Here is an 18254-nt window from a genome sequence, read left to right on the forward strand (position 1 = left end):
ACTATATTACTTACCAGCAGCTGGAGTTTTCCAGGGTATCTCTGTAACGAATCTCCACAAATTTAATTTAATGTTCAATTGCTTTTACAGATCCAGACTAACACGGCTGCCCCTCTGATGTTCAGTTGGGACACTGACTCTTTAAAAAGAAAATTCTTTCCTCAAGCATGCAGAAAGAATACCATCAGTGTCCCTTGAGATCAAAGAGAGTGTCAACTTGTGGCCCTTGATTCAGTTAAAGACTTAATCACATGTTAAGTCCATCACTGTTCCCTTGCTTAAGTCCCATTGACTTAAAGTTAAGCCCATGCTTAATGCTGTCTTGAATTGGGCTAATACTCATATAACCTCACTACTAACCTTTTGCCACAGTTAGTGGATCTTTATATTGTATTATTGTGGTTCCTGCAGATGAAGCCTGAAGACGATATTGGTAGGTGCAAGTAGCATAACTTGTGCCATAGCTTGCGGTCTGCCTTTTTAAAAAGTAACAATTTCTGCTCAGCAGTCACACATCACAGAATGTGGATCTAAAGAAGCTAGTGATTCTGATCTTGCAGACACTCAAGCATGTGCATTACTTAGTCCTGTAGGGTTACTCAGGTGAGCAGAGTTACACACATGCTTAAGTGTTTTGCAGGATTAGGGCCTAAGAAGCCACCAATGTCTTGAAAGCAACCTAATTATTTTCAGTGCAAGACACAACAAATATATTACTATGTAGGAGTTGGGACACAGCAGTCTTAAACTGGAATATTAAGTATCTTTTATTTACAGAAATTCTCTTTGACTGTGACTCTGTACTGCATGTTTTACTATGAGATGTTTCCTAGACAGCATTATGTTTAACCTGAGTATTTGCTCCCTATCTGCTCCCTCTTCTCTAAAAATGAATTTTAAAAATGTGCTTCAGAATAAGATCCTCAGTAAATTTTGGTATGGACTGCATTTCTCCATCTTAATGGAAAATAAATATATTATTTTGTTTTGCTTTACATTCTAGATACCGTACTCTTCAGCATCTCCTGGGAATTATGTAGTAAGTACCCTTGTGTATGTTTGCTCATTAGAATTGATGTTACATGTTATTTAGGGACAGAAATAGTTGTCCAGATGTTAAGAAGAACCCTTGTGTATTGGTTGAGAAGTGAACATCTGATCTGTGTTTAGTTGTTTTGTCTGCCATCTACAGCACATATGTTGGTGTTCATTACTAGAACAGTTATCAGTCTGGTCAAAATTGCCTTGAGTGCTGTGGTTTACTTCAGCATATGTTTCTGTAACCAATGCAATACTTCAGTGCTTCAATACTAAAGGAGAAAAAACCAGCCTTTTCTTGATGACACAATAATGTGCTTGAATTTTTGAAGCTCTGCAGAAAAAAATTAATTGGAAGAACTAAAAAAGCTTAAACCTCCCAAAAGATGTATAGCACATCACTTAAAAAGACGCTCACAGCTAATGTTTTATGGGACATTTTTACTCTCTGTTACTTATAATTACCTCCTGAAGGCCTGAAAACTCCTTTTTTCAGCAGCTACCTGAATGCTTCCCTGTGAGCTGCTGGGTCCCAGTCACTGAGAGCTACAAGGGATAAAACAACTGCTATCTCATACTCCTCAAGGTCCTAGTCACCCAAAGCTTTGGGGGACTGTACATCCGTACTTGTGGGACTGATAGCCTTGCACTCAGAGCTGACAAGTACCATCAAGAGGAGCATGACCATTAGATCTCCCTTAAAGACATCTCAGTCCCTGTAGATCTTAGACCCCAAAATGAGTGTTACTGAGGCTCCAAGTGTGTCCTGTACCATAAAGGTGTCTAAGGCTTCTAAGTGCTATGCCTCTTCCAAACAAGACCCAGTACTGAAGACCTTCTCTGTTATAGGTCACAGCCATATTAGCAGACATTCTACGATGAAGAGATCAGCACCATCTGGTTCTCTGGTGCACTCAGTACCTGCTTCGATACCCTGGTCTGCATGTCTTCAATAAATGTTTGTGTAGGCTCACCTTATGGCACATACTAGCCAGATACCACCTTAGTACTGATATCAACCTCCATCTTTCCTGTGGTACCACAGGAGTTCTGGTACTCAAGAGACCTCTTTGTACCTAATGAACCAGAGTTTTCTCTACTGTCTGCTTCTGCACATCCTTCAGTACCTAGATCCTCTGGGTCACTGAAGGTACTTCTCTCATTAAGACCTCCCCGATTCCCTGACTTCTGCCATCCAGGGAGAGCACTTATCACATCCCATGGAATATATTGAAGGATATTCTGACTCTGACTCGTAACTCTGTGGTCAGGAATCTCCTGTTTATTCAATGTGACATTATTCTTCTCCACATGTGGAGAGAAGAGAGGAGAGGTGACCTCGACCTCCAGCCACCTGAGGTGACCAGCAGTGGCTACCTCTTCCTCCTATGTCTTGTGATCCATCTCAGTGGCCGTGTACTGTCAACAACTTCTGACGAGGGAAGGGAGAAGTTCACTCTGCAGTGAGCACAGAAACTCTTGCTCTTCTTTACCTTCACTTCCTCCTCCACTTGAAGAACAAGGGCTGATAAGGAAGCAACACCTCATATGAATATTTCATTACCACCTCATCTAACGATGACAGTGCCTCCACGACCTTCCATAGCACATGACATTAAACAATTCCAGGACTTGAAGAAGTGAATTATGGATGGGCGTCAGAATTCTTGTGAAGAAGTCCAGGGCCCCCTTCATAAACTCCTGAACATTTTACACTTTTCAGCTTAGTCATGCATGCCACTCCCAGTTAATGAGACTCTTTGGAGCCAGACAGGACCATCTGGCAGATTCCAGCTGTGGCACCCCCAATTGGCAAATGTGCTGACAAGAAATGCATGTCCCAGAGGAGAATTCAGAATTTTTATTTTCACCTCCCTCACTGAATTCCTTGGTTGTGGATGCAGTTAATGAGTGCAGGAGGCAACACAACACAAAAACTACCCCATAAAATAAAGACCAGAAGAGATCTATACTCCTGCAAATAAGAAAAATATAGTAGATCTCAAACAGTGCGGAGGTGATGCCCAGCCCATTTTTCTGGTTTCTGTAGACCTCCTGAACCACAAGCTGAGACCGAGGTATTCAAAGAAGAAAACATCTACTACAACCACTACATCGCAGCCACCAGTGTTGTCAAGTGTCAGTTTTGATAGCTTGGTCAAGAGTCCAAACCACCCATTTCACACAGATCTACTGCTGCACTAACCAACCTTCTTCCTTGCCATTGGATTCTGCCTCTCCCATTTTCAAGGCGCCTGTGAGAGATTAACATCCAACAAATGGATTTTGAAAGTTGTAAATTCTGACTATTCCATCCATTTCACCACCATCTGTCCCTCCCACTCTGTTCCCTGTTCCTTTTCAGGGAACTGACAATCAGTTGCTGAATCAGAAGGTTACCTCTCTCCTACATTTTGGGGCCATAGAACCAGTTTCACTTCAGCACCAGGTAAAAGGGTTCTATTCCAAGTACTTTCTGGTCCCCAAAAAGGATGGGGGATGGAAACCAAATTATATTTTAGACATTTCAACAACTGTGTAAAACAACAGAAATTCAAGATGGTGACCCTTGCAGAAAATCAATATATATTCCCTTTCTAGATTCTGAGGATTGGTTTGTGGCACGCTACCTTCAGGACGTGTATTTCCATATTGTGATTCACCTCTCTCACAAGAGGTTTCTTCAGTTTACAGTCAATCACAAACACTTTCAACATACTTTCAGTCTCTCCTCTGCCCCAAGGGTATTCTCAAAGGTGATGAAAGTCAGAGCCACTCGCCAGTGTCTTCTAGTCATTGTTGTTTTCTCTTATCTCAGTGAGTGGTTAGTCTGGAGCCAATCTGATCAGGAGGTCCTATCAACACTACAGATGACATGTTCCTTGTTTCACGCTTGAGGTATCCAGATCAATCTTGTAAAGTCCGTTTTGATCCTGGTTCAACAGATAGATTTCATAGGAGCCTCTCCAGATGCCATGATAGCCAGGGCTTACCTACCTGTGGACAGGTTTGTGATTCTGCAGACTCTTATTGCAAAGTTTCAGTTAAGTCCTCAAACTTTGGCAAGGAGTTGTCTTCAGCTATTGGGCCATATGGCTGCTTGTATCTTTGTGAGCTAGCATGTCACATTCTATCTCCACTGTCTACACAATAAACAAGCACAGCCTCAACAAACAGGTCAGGTTTCTAATCCCCATCGAGTTCTACACTTGTTCACTTGTGGAAGAACCCATCCAAAGTTTGTTCAGGAATCCCCTTCTTTCAACCTCCTCCAGCCACCATTATCTGTTCAGGTATCCCTCTTGGGATGGGGAGCGTATCTTGGTCCTCACATCATCCAAGGCAAGTGTCTTCCCAAGAGAGTCACCTACATGTCAACATTCTGGAGTTGAGGCAGTCAGAAATGCTTACTCCCACTGATCAAAGCCAAATCAGTCAAGATAATAACGGACAATGTGGCCTGCACGTTCTACATCAATCATCAGGGGGAGGCCTGTTCCCCTTCACTCTCTGCCGAAACAGTGAAGCTCTGAAGTTGAAGTGAAGTGAAGCATTACCAACCATCTAGCTATCTCAGCTTCTTACCTCCACTGCATACAAAACGTTATTGCCAACCACCTAAGCAGACACTTTTCTCAGTTACTACTGGGAGTTTGATTCATGAGTATATTTCTAACCTAGGGACTTCCAGAGGTGGATCATTTTGACTGTGCCAACTTGACCAAGACAAGTTTGGTACCTTACCTGATTCAATTCACATCTTGTCTGCTGCTGAGACTTCCTCTTGATTACCACCTATTGTCTCGGGATGCTGGTTGGACACTTCACCCCAATTTGGACATTTTGTGACTTCAGGCATGGCTAGATGATTCTTGGGGTTAGAGATTTCCTGCTCAACAGTGGTATAACAGGTTTTGTTAAATAGCAGAAAAACATCTACTAGAAATACCTTCAGAAATGGAAGAGATTTCACTTACAGTGTATCCATCGACTAGTGCTTCCTATCTGTTCTTCTCTTTCCACCATTTTGGAATACCTGTTAGAATTAAAAAGATCAGTATGAGTTCTTCCAAGGTTCACTTGGTGACTGTAACAGCTTTTCACTCATCAGTAGAAGGTTTTTTGATTTTTGCTTACCCCATAACCTAAGATTTCATAAAGGTCTGATGAGTCTTTATCCATAGGTAAGAGAACCTGCCCCAGTATGGGATTTAAACCTTGTCCTAAATGGCCTTATGACATGCTCCTTTGAACCATTAGTTCCATGTTTTCTACTCCACTTCTCCATGAAAACAGCTTTCGTGGAGTGCATCACTTCCACATGGAGAGTGGGAGAATGGGGGGCTCTAATAGCAAATCCCCCCTTTACAGTATTTTTCAAAGAAAAGGTTTTAAAATGGCCACATCCCAAGTTCCTACCCAGTGTCCTCTGAATTTCATCTTAACCAGACCATTCATTTACTGTTTCCCCCCAAAACCACATCATTTCAAACAGGAAGCTACTTTCCATTCCTTAGATGTCAGAAGGGTGTTAGATATTTTATCTAGACTGGACCAAGCCATTCTGAAAGTCTCCCAGACTGTTTTGATTTAGGACAGATCTAAAAGTTCCTTTATCTCCACGAAAAGGCTCTCAAGGTGAATCTCTGGATGTATTATTTCACTTTATGACTCCACCAACATCTAATGAACTATGTTAGCCCATTCTACCATGTCACAATATATATCTATGACATTACTCAAGGATGTTCCAGTTGCTAATATTTTCAGAGCTGCAGCTAGGGCTTCAGCACATACTTTCCTCAAGAACAATGCTTTGGGTCATACCTCTAGGTCAGAAGTGGCAGTTGACAGTGCAGTTCTGTCTTCAGTATTGGAGTCTCCTCTGAAGCTTCCACCATCCTGTTGGGATACTGTTTGGGAGTTACCTGAAATGGAGCACCCATACAGATATTACTTGAAGAAAGAAAGGTTACTCACCTTGTGCATTAACTGGAGTTCTTTGAGATATATGTCCCTGTGGGTGCTTCACTATCTTCCCTCGTTCCCCATTGTTTCGGAGTTGCCCTGGTGGGACTTTGTGGTAGCGAAGGAACTGAGGACAGTTTGCCTGTTCAGCCCTGTGTATTGTCACTGTGGGGCACGAGGATGTGTAGGACACATATGCGGGCTGAACGGGCACCACTACTGATAATCTTTTATCAAAGGCGCCATCTGACATGAAGCACCCATAGGGGGACACATCTTGAAGAACTCCAGTTACTGTACGAGATGAATAACTGCTCCTTCTGATGCCCACAATTTTTTTTGACATTTTTAAAGGATGTTGAAAAACTGGAGAGAGAGTGCACCAAAAAGCCACAAAAATTATTTGAGGGCTGGAGAAAAATCCTTACAGTCAGAGACTTAATGAGTCCAGTCTGTTTAATTTATCAAAAAGAAGAGAGGTGACTTGACTACAACATACCTTTGTGGGAGAAAATACTGGGTACTAAAGGGGTCTTTCGTTTAGCAGACAAAGGCATAACAAGCAGCAGTGGCTGGAAGCTGACACCAGATCATAGAATCATAGAATATCAAGGTCGAAAGGGACCTCAGGAGGTCATCTAGTCCAACCCCCTGCTCAAAGCAGGACAAATCCCCAGCTAAATCCCCAACAGATAAATTCATATTTAAAAAATCGAGACAAATTTTTAATAGGGTGATTAGCCATTGGAACAAACTGCCAAAGATCGTGGTGGATTCTCTATCAGTGTCAATTTTTAAATCAAGATTGGATGTTTTTCTAAAAGTTATGCTCTAGGAATTATTTTGGGAAAGTTCTAGGGCCTGCATCACATAGATCAGGCTTTATGATCCCAGTAGTCACTGCTGGCCAGTTAATCTACACAGGGATAACTGGTTGAAATTGAATGGCCTGTGATACACAGGAGGTCAGATTAGACCATAAGGGACCATTAGATGATCTAAACTCCATGAATCTATAACATCTGTAGTGCAACAAATCTTGTTAGTAGACACAGGAGGTACTCCATGGTCTTGCTCAATACACTACTGAGGGAGAAGTGCAGGATAGTAGTTGGTAGGACTGGTAGTTGGTAGATTACATTGTCAGTCATTTAAGGGGTCAGAGACGTATGTGTGTGTGTGTGTGTATGTATGTATGTTTGTATGTAGATTGGTGGTATACAGGGACATTATTATTATTGGATAATAGATTTGTGTTTAGATTAGAGTTATTTGTTACATTTATTCATTAACTTGCAGCCAGCGGTATTAACCCACAAATATCTCAAGTATTTTATTTGTACCAGCTCGGGGGCAGGGGCAGCAATGACTAATGCAGTATTACTGACTTCGATTATAGCATAAGCCTGGAAATAGTGTTCATGAACTCATTGCTGCTGCTTCAGAGCCGGTAAATGGTACGTTTTGTAGGGCACACAAAGATATTTTTCAATTGTTCTAGTTCCAAACCTTCCCCCCTCCTTCCAAAAATATGTTGGTCATATTATAGCAAATCTCAGCAATGCCCCTTCAAGCAAACAGGAACAATCACACTTCGAAATCTCAATATGCTCCATGACATGAAGTGAACAGAATGGATATTGAAACAAAATCATTCTTTTTAATAGCAAATGTACCATTTTTAAATATCAATACAGACCTATGATAATGAAAACCACCTTCTAGTAATTGCAATTTATAGCATTTTTATTATGGAAAATTTCAGAGTTAATTTTTTATTGCATATTAGAATATTTGAATCAAAACTGTAACCAGTCAACTTTCCATTGTACTTCAAGATATTACTGTAGCTGCAAATGTGGTACAGAAGAAATTATGGTGCTGATGATGCTAAAGAATTAAGTTGTTTAGAACAAAACAATAGGAGTAATTTTTTTAAAGAAAATGAAAAGAACGGCTTGTTTAATAACCAGGGCAGTCTGTTTAAATGGTTTGTTTTCACAGAAAAAATTGCAACACAGAAATACAAAAATTTAATAGAAAAAAGAAAATAGACATTTCTTATTTTTAAATAGATTTAGGAAATACTAGATGAGCTCCCATTCTCTTTTATCTGTAATGTAATAGCAATATATCTGCAGATCTATACTCAGATTTGCAAAACTGATCTTTTGCTGAGACTTTGTCATTAATCTCAAATCATTTATCCTAAGTTATATTTGTACAAATATGAAAAAAAGAGAATGTGTGATGTTTTATGAAATGAATTAAGTTTATCAGGGCCTGGATCCACCAAAGTCACACATTCCACAGAGAGACACTTGTTCTGAACATCTCTTCTTCTCTCAGGTGATCCCTGTACTGTGTAACAACAGGCAGTAGCTTATTCTGCCAGTGTTGACACTACAGTTAGCAACCTGCTGCATCACAGTCAGTGAGGAGAGAGCAATACCAGCTGGAAAATTGGCTGTAGTAGAGAATCAGCTGTATATTAACAGCCCTGAACAAAGCATCCCTTCTGTATTCCAGTACTGGCAGACAGTAACAGAACCCAAAGTTTTTGAGCAGTGGATTTCTTTGGATCCAGGGATCTACACATATTGGGATTCAGGGCTTCAGCCTGCAGATCCATGGCACTAGCTTTAGTCTGCCATTGAGTAAATTCACTGGTTTACAAGAAAATAGATGATGGAGTACATCTTTCTTTTCTTTTATGGAAATGTGTTCCTTTTCACCAGAACAACTCACAACCTTTATGATGTGCTTTTGTCACTTGAATTATCTTCAGTCTTTGCTGTAATATTTTTCCTTTTATATTAATTGAATATTTTCTACCCTTTTTAGGGTCCTCCAGGGGGTGGAGGGCCACCAGGAACACCCATCATGCCTAGTCCTGCAGGTATCCAAATCTAATCAGAAAATTTAAAGACAATGTACATAACATTCGGGATGAGGGGGGGTAGGTAATATACAGATTCTATATTGCAGTTCTTCCTGTGCCCATTTGCTACCAGTGCAGACAAATGGACAGATCCACCTTATATATATTTCAGCAAGCAACAGCCAATGAAAAGCTCTCACTTTTGCACTCTTCTTCTGTCTCCCTTCCTCCATCCCTCCTCATACTTCCTCCTGCTTTGCTGGAGAGGGGGAGTATGGTTGGTAATATGATTTTACTGGCTTCATCCAGAGCTCTCAAGGCCATTTTTTTCTGGTCTCCATTAGCAACCTGAAGGAAAAAGAGATTAAACAGAATGTGCATTGTTTCTGCTAGTGTTCAGTGCATATTTGCCAGTAACTTTTATGTATCCTATGAGACTGTCGCTAGCGTATCCAGCTGGGGGACACTTCAAGTGGGAGTTTAAAGGGGTGTCCAATAGCGTCAGTTCAGCCAGCTAGCTCTGCATTAAGAAGAGTGGCAAATGTTTCCCTGCATCAAGGTTCTCCAACGTTCCTGACGTGAACGAAGAATCAGAAGAGGTTGTGGAGGGTGGACATACACAAGACTTCCTCTCCTCCCATGGATAGCATCAGGGATCTGGTAAGCAGAAAATGTTTGCCTCTGATCTGGTGTTTCGACTTAACCGATCTTCACTAGATCAATCTAGGACTTCTGGGAATCTTCCACTCCTAAGAAGCACATCTCTTTCTCATCCTCCTTTCATCAACCAAGAGGTCATTGATCACCACTTCTAGAGACTTTTCCATCTCTGTGACACCTTACGTCTTCAGACCCACATATTCCTACCTCCCTGCCATCATTACTTGCATGAAGGATAGGGAAGTCCTTTTTAAGAGCCAGAAGGAGAGCTTCCCAACCCTTCCCTGGAAGTTTTCCTATACTGATGGAAAAACCTCATTAAATATGTGGCTAGAATTTTTAAAACACAACCTGTGATAGGAAAAAAGAAGGACTCCTCTCCTGTTCAATGCTTAAGAAGATGACTAATATGTGCTGGCAGATAAATATTCAATTTAATGTAAAAACAAGCTCCTCAAATAGCATGTACGTCTGAAAACATTCAACACAGCAGTAAATTGCCAGTGGCATATGTAAGTGGCTAATATGGACTATTGAACAAGCCTTTTGTTTTGATGGAGGAAAGAGAAGCTATGGAATAAAAATATTCAAGTAACAGCCACCAGGAAAGCTACCAAGGGAACTAATCTTTGAAAACAAAACCCTCCAACTGTTAGTGTCCCAGTGGGCCAAACCACTAGTATGTGTTTAAGACAATAACTAACAAAAATAGAGGCGTCACTCCTTGAGGAGAGCCATGTTGTCTGTTTTCAGAAGGACCTGGTGTTTGAAGAACTTGTTTCTCAATGACAGCAGAAGAAGCCAAATAGGATTTTTTTTCAATCTCTCTGTCTCTCTCTCTGTCTCTGAGAGATATTTTATGCCAGTCTGAATGCTTAGGTCTCGCTCAGCGTTTCTCAAACAGGGGTTACCGCTTGTGTAGGGAAAGCCTCTGGCAAGTCGGGCCAGTGTGTTTACCTGCCCCGTTCGCAGGTCCAGCCAATCGCGGCCCCCGCTTCCAGCAGCTCCCATTGGCCTGGAGCAGTGATCCGCGGCCAGTGGGAGCCACGATCAGCCAGACCTATGGATGGGGCTGGTAAACACACCGGCCCGGCCCACCAGGGGCTTTCCCTACACAACAGCGACCCCTGTTTGAGAAACCCTGGTCTAGTTCCTTTCTTGGGATGGATGGAGGAGACAGTACACTAGAATCTTTGTAGTGATATTCCATGCATATAATGGGTTTATTATCTCACCAATATTAGTTAATGCTTAGAAAATTGTACCAAAGTAGTGAGGCTCTTGAAGGAAGGATACATTAGGCTTGATTTTAACCCCTTGGAGCAGGTATCACACTTCCTAGCTTTAGCCTAGGGATGCATTCCTAATTCCTAGGCATTTCAGTAAAGTATGTGCTTTTCCTCCTTTCATCTTTCTATATAAATAGAAGTAATTCTGTTTCAAAGGGCATGCACAGGGTCTCCCATTGCCCCCACTTTGTCTCAGAAAGCGGTGAACTATCTGTGCTCCATTAAGCTCAGAGCTCTCTGAGTCTTTTTTACATTGTCTATAGGGCAGAGAAAAGGGAGATTTTGTGGAGGAATTGTGGAATGCAGCTACTGGGCTCTCTCTCTGCTCTTTCTACAAACATCATAGATGTGATGTAATTCCATTGTTGGATGTGTCCTTTTGCAGATGTGTTCATCACTTGCCCCGACCAAGTGTCTCAACTGCTGTTTTCTTGGGGAAATGGTGAATATGTTGTCTCTCTGGCTACAGTCCTTTTTTGTCTTCTCTGCAAAATGTCTATGAGAAATGCTTACAACTGGTGGCAAGCCATGGTTCAAAACCAAGAATTTCTTACCTACTAATTATTTTCTGGGCCCTGGCTTCTACTCAACCCTTAGTCCAGTCAAATAGTTCCATAGGTTTCATTATATTGTCCTGTTAGTTAAAATCGAGATTTTAGCTTTGGAAGTTTTCAAGCCTTAGGGAGAGAGAACGAGACAGTGTTTAGCTGGCTGACAGGCATGAAAATTAGAGCTTTTCATTGGCTGCTACTAATCTGAAATCTGCATAAGCAGGCACTACCCATTGATCAGCACTGGTGGAAACTAGAGCATAAAAGTATTTAGTAAGTGAGAAATTCTCCTTTCACAGAGACTGCAGAAAGTTAGTAAAGTAATCTGGAGGTTTTAGAAAAAGTGTTTTAGGAACTAAGTGGTTACAAATTTTTGAAGATTTATAGACATATTAACAATAATGCATAAACTCAGTCTAGAAGTAGTCACAGAAGCCATTTAGGGAGCATTGCAATTATTTCTTTTCATAGCTCTACCATTTGGCTAAGAATAGAGATGCAATGAAATCTTCCAATATATTGTCACTCTGTAACGTTGGCTCAGACATAGGAGAAATATCAACAAAATGATAGAAAGTGTAGTAGGTGAGCAGTTTTATCTCAAATCACATGTTGATAATTAAAATAATATTTGTTTCAGATTCAACTAACTCTGGAGACAACATGTACACTTTAATGAATGCAGTACCACCTGGACCCAACAGATCTAATGTAAATATGAACCTATCATGTATTTTTCTGCACTGTGAGCCATGAATCATGTATTGATTCATGCACTGAATCACCAGACCTTCATTTTATCTGAATCATGCTTATCTTTCCCATTTTGAGTGGGTACACATCACTTGCTTCCCATTGTCAAAACTCATATTTTTCTGCATCTGTAATGTCTCTGAAATATTTCAAATCAGTCTTGTGGCACATACACAACAGTCCTTTAGCACCTTAAATACATTGAAATTTGTGCATGTAAAAACTGTAAGCGGTGCATGTAAATCTGTTAGGCAGATAACACTAAATCTGTCATCCTGGGTATGCTGTTCTGGTCCCAGTAGTACACCCTATTAGCTGCTATTAGTATGTGCAGAACTTAAACTTTAATTACAAAAATATATTTCTACTTAATAATGCCAGGAAAACTTCTGAATGTGACCCAGTCAATTATTTATTACCAATTCTATAGATGGATAAAATCAATAGCTTTCTCAAGGGTAAGATCTGCCTTGTTCATTTGAGTAGTGTTAAATATGAAGCTTAATGACAACCATTAAATATTAACTATGACACCACTGATTATTTTACATCCGGCCATTCTGGAAGTGCTGAAAACTTGCATTTTTAGAAAGAACTTTCTTCTCTTTCTAACCCTTGCCCTCAATTTAGACATCATTTATGCATGCGGACCACGTAGTTAGTTAGAGGTCCATTTGAAAAAAGGCCATAAGAACTTAAGTAATGGTTTAATTGTAATGCATTTATTGAAATTCATTTCATGTTTATCTAGGAGTGCTGTGAATATCTGTGTTCTCAATTTGAAGACCGAGGTTTAATGATAAACTCTGAATTCCAAATGCTGAACTGGCAGAACTTTATATTGTTTTAGTGGTAATGTGCTGTAGTCTGCTGTGATGCTCAGCACAGCTAGGGTGAGATTTCCAAAAATGGTCTGTACTGGCCTAACTCTGCTCTCATTGAAGTCAATAGTGAAACTCCCATTAATTTCAACAGGAGCACATTTTAATAATCACTGAGCACTTTTGAAAGTCCCAACCGTAGTACTTTAGTAGGACATAAGCGGTACTTAGGCAATGAGCTAACTCTCTGCACAGACATGAATTCTCCAGCAGTGCAGAACATGGTAACTGAGGTATAGGTGGAAAAAAAGAAGTGAAAACAATGTAAATGAAAATCACATAAAAATAATCCACTCAGAGATAGACTATACAGTTCAGTTTCTCCATTTCTATTTTTGTGCTTATTACTGTGTTTTTATTATATTAGCTGCAATATATTCATACATCAATATCAATTTTAATATATTATCATAATCCTTTTACAGTTTCCAATGGGCCCAGGGTCAGATGGACCTATGGGTGGATTGGGTGGAATGGAATCACATCATATGAATGGATCTTTAGGTAAGGACAACAGATCTAGTGAATACTGATTTTAGAACTGTTTTTTATGAGTAACTCCACAATAACCACAGCTCTAAATAGTGTGGGCAGTTGTACACCTCTACTCGGATATAATGTGACCCGATATAACATGAATTCGGATATAATGCAGTAAAACTGTGCTCCAGGGGGGACAGGGCTGCACTCTCCGGTGGATCAAAGCAAGTTCGATATAACGCAGTTTCACCTATAAAGCAGTACTATTTTTTGGCTCCTGAGGAAAGCGTTATATTAGGGTAGAGATGTATATAAAATCATTTGAAAATTAGAAATACTGTATCAACATCAATCAGAAGTTCAAAAATGTTTTATATAATCTTATGCATCTGGTCTAATAAAGTGTCGCTTATATTGTATATTAACAGAATATAATTTTTAAACCTGTTCTGTAGTACACTATGTTAAACTAATGTGGAAGATGACAAAAGCTTTCTCCTCCTCCCTATTTCCCCAGTCCCCACAAAAACACAAGTAATCAGAAGATGTCTTTATCACAGATTGGTGCAGGTGCTTACATATTTGTATATTTATATATCATATAAATAATATATGGAAACAATATACCACATCTATTGATATCTATGTATTAAATTGTGAAACCAAATGGTAAATTATATTGATCGTGCAGTTTTAACTGTCTCACTTCACTCTACCCATTCATCCAACCTCCCAGGCATTACTTTTAATAGCTCATCCCCATGAAACAGCTTCAAATAGCTTCTGTTTTTCATCAGCCTGCCAGAGAAATGTTTGAAATGTTTTCTTCTTTCTCCCCAAATGTGAACTGTCCTGCAAAATTACATGTGACATTACAGATATGATATTTTTATGTATAGAAAAGCCATGTTAGGTAACTTTTAGAGGTCATTTAATATGTATTAGCTATATTTTTCTTTGTATAATATCAGTCTGGCCCAATGAACACATTATAAAAGCTATACAGGTAAGAAGTGAAGAAGAAATGGAAACAATGTAGATTGCAGGGCATTGCAGGCTGCAGACATGGAAATCCTACAAAGCTCCAAAGGTGTTCAGTCATCGATAGGCCTGAGGAGCCACGGACTTTGTGTAGATTATAATTTCTGAAAAGTAGTGATATCTGGGGGAGTTAGGAGCCTTGTCTAATTATACAGAATTTGCAGTTGTTCAACCCTGACCCTTCCTCACAGATTTTCTGCCCTGCACTTTAGGTTATACCAGAAGAAGTTAGCATAGTTCAGGCCTGAATCTAAACCAGAAACTGAAGATTGTTAGACAAGATGCATGGAAGAATGAGAATGAGGAGGAGAGTGGAGAAAGCTATGGTAAAATGAGAAAATTGGATTTTAAGCTAAGGAAAGAATGCACCAAAACCTCTCTTAGCAGACTGATCCTGAGGAATTAAAATTCAACAATAACAAATTCCCAGTAGTCTTTATGGAGGATGTCTCTGAACTTCCTAAATTACTTTGAATAAGGCTATCTTGTGATTTTGCAGCAGACCTTTTATGAATATTTTTTGTAAAATGGCTTCATCTTTTAATTAAAAATAATGCACATTATTTCCAAGTCAATTAAAAACTTTTTTGAACTTCATCACAAACTTTTGCTGTAATATATTGTAGCCTAACAATAACTTTTTAGTTATAAGATGAATTACAACTGAAGTGACAGTGGAAGAACTTTATGTGCACTAAGCATATGATTAGTATTTTCATCAATAAACATGATTGCATATATTCAATGTTTAACAAATTATGATAGATTTTCTGCTATAATTTTTTTAATATACAATAATAGTTCTTTTAGAGACTCTTGGATGGCTACAGTGCACTAAAAATTGTGGTTATTTTTTCCATCAGGAGCATTAGCTGTCTATAGATATGTTTACATTTTCCTCTAGTTACAACAGTGTTAATTTTGGACTGCTACTTAGGCACTGCCATGGGAGAGGAGCAATGCAGAGCTGCACCTCCCGGGGAGCTCCTTGAGGAGTAGTGTACAGGCTGCTCCACCCTAAAGAGTGTCAATGCAGAACGCTGTAGAGTCCATTGCTGTGACCTGTCCTTCTCCCTGCCACTTTGCAGTGAGGTATATACCTGGGGCCATATAGGGAAAGCAGTGCCTGCCTTGCCCCTGAGCACAGGGATTGTGATTGCCTTTGGCAGAGAGGAGGCATCTTTCCACCCAAACTGCAAGCACAACCATGCAAGAAGACCCTAACAGACTACTATAATAACTGAAGAATTTTCCTGAGACTAGTGGGAAGGGAAGAACTCAAACATAATTAACTATATGTTAGCCCATTGCTATTATACTGTCTTTTCAAAGTGCAGAAAATGATAAACTCTTAGAGAATGCAGTTCAAAACTAATCTACATGATTATTTATTTATTTGTTTTAATTTAAGGTTCAGGAGACATGGACAGTATTTCCAAAGTGAGTATGTAATAAAATATATTTAATTTTAGCATTATATTTTACTATATTTAAATATCACTTAATTTTGGTAGTTAAAACTTTTTTTACATTTCTGATTGCAAATTAAATGTGTATTATGGGCCTTTCAGCTCTTTCAGGCAGAATCAGTATTAGTTGGAAGATTAAAAGTAATCTTCTTTATAGTCAGTAGGGACTATTAAACCAATTCATTTATATATTTCCCTGAACATAATAATGGTCATTACTGCATGTGATTAATGTATATCCAAGTTATAAACTAATTAATTATGTTACATCGTTGCATATTGGTAAAACAAATGAATACAGTTTTAATAACCAAACTTAGTTAAATGTGGGAAGACAGAAATGTGGAGATTTATCATAAGGATATTATTTTTATGCTTTGTATCATAGCTTTTCTCACCTTTAGAAGACAATGCTAATATCCTTAATCACCACTCCAATTCCTTAAAAACAAAATTAAAATGTAACTGTATTTTGAGCATAGAAACAGTTTATCAGTATATGAAATATGAATGTTCAACCATTAGTGGTTGGCACCTACAAAAATAATACTGTATTTGAATGCACAATATTTTCTGTAAAAATTTGTTAACTCTGAGGTTATTAATTTAAGGGTTGATTTAAATGAGGAATCGACGAGTGAAGGTATTAGAATTAGGCCCATATAAAATATTCTGTGCTGCTTCTTCGACATGTACACATACAACTAATCATTCTACACTTTTGTGGTTTTGATCTATAAAGATAGAAATTAATTAAAGAATTGGTTCGTTCCAAATTTTATGACTTGTTTTTATTCATTTGAAATGCTAGAATGAAATTCTTAGCCATCTCCCAAAAGAATGAAATGAGTTTCTTTTGAGAGAGCCTACATGTTTTAGATTGAGATTTTGAGCTCACTAAATATAGTTTTAGGATATGATTTCAAGGTATGGTGTCATTATTCTGTCATGAAAATCTTAGCTTTTCCTTTTAGCAGAGCATCGGAAGATGATGCAGCAATCTGTGTTACCTGTCCAAGAGGCCCAGAGCTATGTAAAAAGTGTTTGCAGTCAAACCTGAAAGCATGTGTAACTCACCTGGTTTCATTACAAACTCAAAACCCTGAGCTGTTTCATCGAAAGATTCACTCTTGTTCACGAACCTTTTGAGTGAGTTTGGGCTAACTTATGGGCTTTAACTAAGTCCCATGGAATTTACAGTATGACGCAAAATTAGATGACATCTGGTGGTTTTAACTTAAATGTCACTGAGACAAGCAAGTTTCCATGTTACCGAAGTTATCACAGAAATTGTTTGTGGAATTTAAGTGTGCAGTTGCACTCATTTTTGCATTTGTTTCTAGTTCCTCAAGCCCAGTGAGTTCTGCTTGACACAAGACCTGAATGGAATAAAAAAGCATCTTAGTGAGGCTGATCATCTTGTGCATGAGGTTTAGAAAATTAGCCCAGACTTGCTAGAATACATTTTACGTCGGATCAGTTCATTGTTACAGTGTAGAAAAGGTTATAGTTGACTGACTGAGTGGCAAAGTATAAAGTGTTTATGAGGTGGAGTGAGGTAGAGGAAACAAGAGAACTGCAATTGTGCATATAAGAGAGGTGCTAATAACTAGGGCTGTCAATTAATCGCAGTTAACTCCCGCGATTAAAAAAATTAATCATGATTAAAAAATTAATTGTGATTAATCGCACTGTTAAACAGTAGAATACCGACTGAAATTTAGTAAATATTTTTAGCTGTTTTTCTACATTCTCAAATATATTGATTTCTGTTATAACACAGAATACAAAGTGTACAGTGCTCACTTTATATTATTATTTTTATTACAAATATTTGCACTGTAAAAATGGTAAACAAAAGAAATAATATTTTTCAGTTCAAATCATACAAGTACCATAGTGCAATCTCTTTATTGTGAAATTGTTAACTTACAAATGTAGTTTTTTTTATTACATAACTGCACTCAAAACCAAAACAATTTAAAACTTTAGAGTCTACAAGTCCACTCAATCCTACTTCTTGTTCAGCCAATCGCTAAGACAAACAAGGTTGTTTACATTTATGGGAGATAATGCTGCCTGCTTCTTATTTACAGTGTCACCTGAAAATGAGAACAGGCTCTCGCATGATACTTTTGTAGCCAACATTGCAAGGTATTTACGTGCCAAATATGCTAAATATTTGTATGCCCCTTCATGCTTCGGCCACCATTGCAGAGGACATGCTTGCTTCCATGCTGATG

General features: G+C 38.9%; 1 protein-coding gene across 4 annotated transcripts in view; it reads left to right on the forward strand.

Annotated features, from left to right (window-relative positions):
• Positions 1-18254, forward strand: part of SSBP2 (single stranded DNA binding protein 2) — a 249215-nt gene that overhangs the window by 219826 nt on the left and 11135 nt on the right. For 3 of the 4 annotated variants that reach the window (XM_030568061.1, XM_030568062.1, XM_030568063.1), the window contains 5 exons: positions 1004-1039; positions 8851-8905; positions 12028-12098; positions 13447-13525; positions 15954-15982. In XM_030568061.1, the coding sequence (XP_030423921.1) occupies positions 1004-1039; positions 8851-8905; positions 12028-12098; positions 13447-13525; positions 15954-15982 (270 nt within the window). Of the gene's footprint in view, positions 1-1003; positions 1040-8850; positions 8906-12027; positions 12099-13446; positions 13526-15953; positions 15983-16985; positions 17631-18254 lie in introns of those variants that run through there. The other variant, XM_030568064.1, reaches the window with a different exon arrangement.

This window comes from Gopherus evgoodei, chromosome 6 (genome assembly GCF_007399415.2).
Source record: "Gopherus evgoodei ecotype Sinaloan lineage chromosome 6, rGopEvg1_v1.p, whole genome shotgun sequence".
NCBI classification, from domain to species: domain Eukaryota; kingdom Metazoa; phylum Chordata; order Testudines; family Testudinidae; genus Gopherus; species Gopherus evgoodei.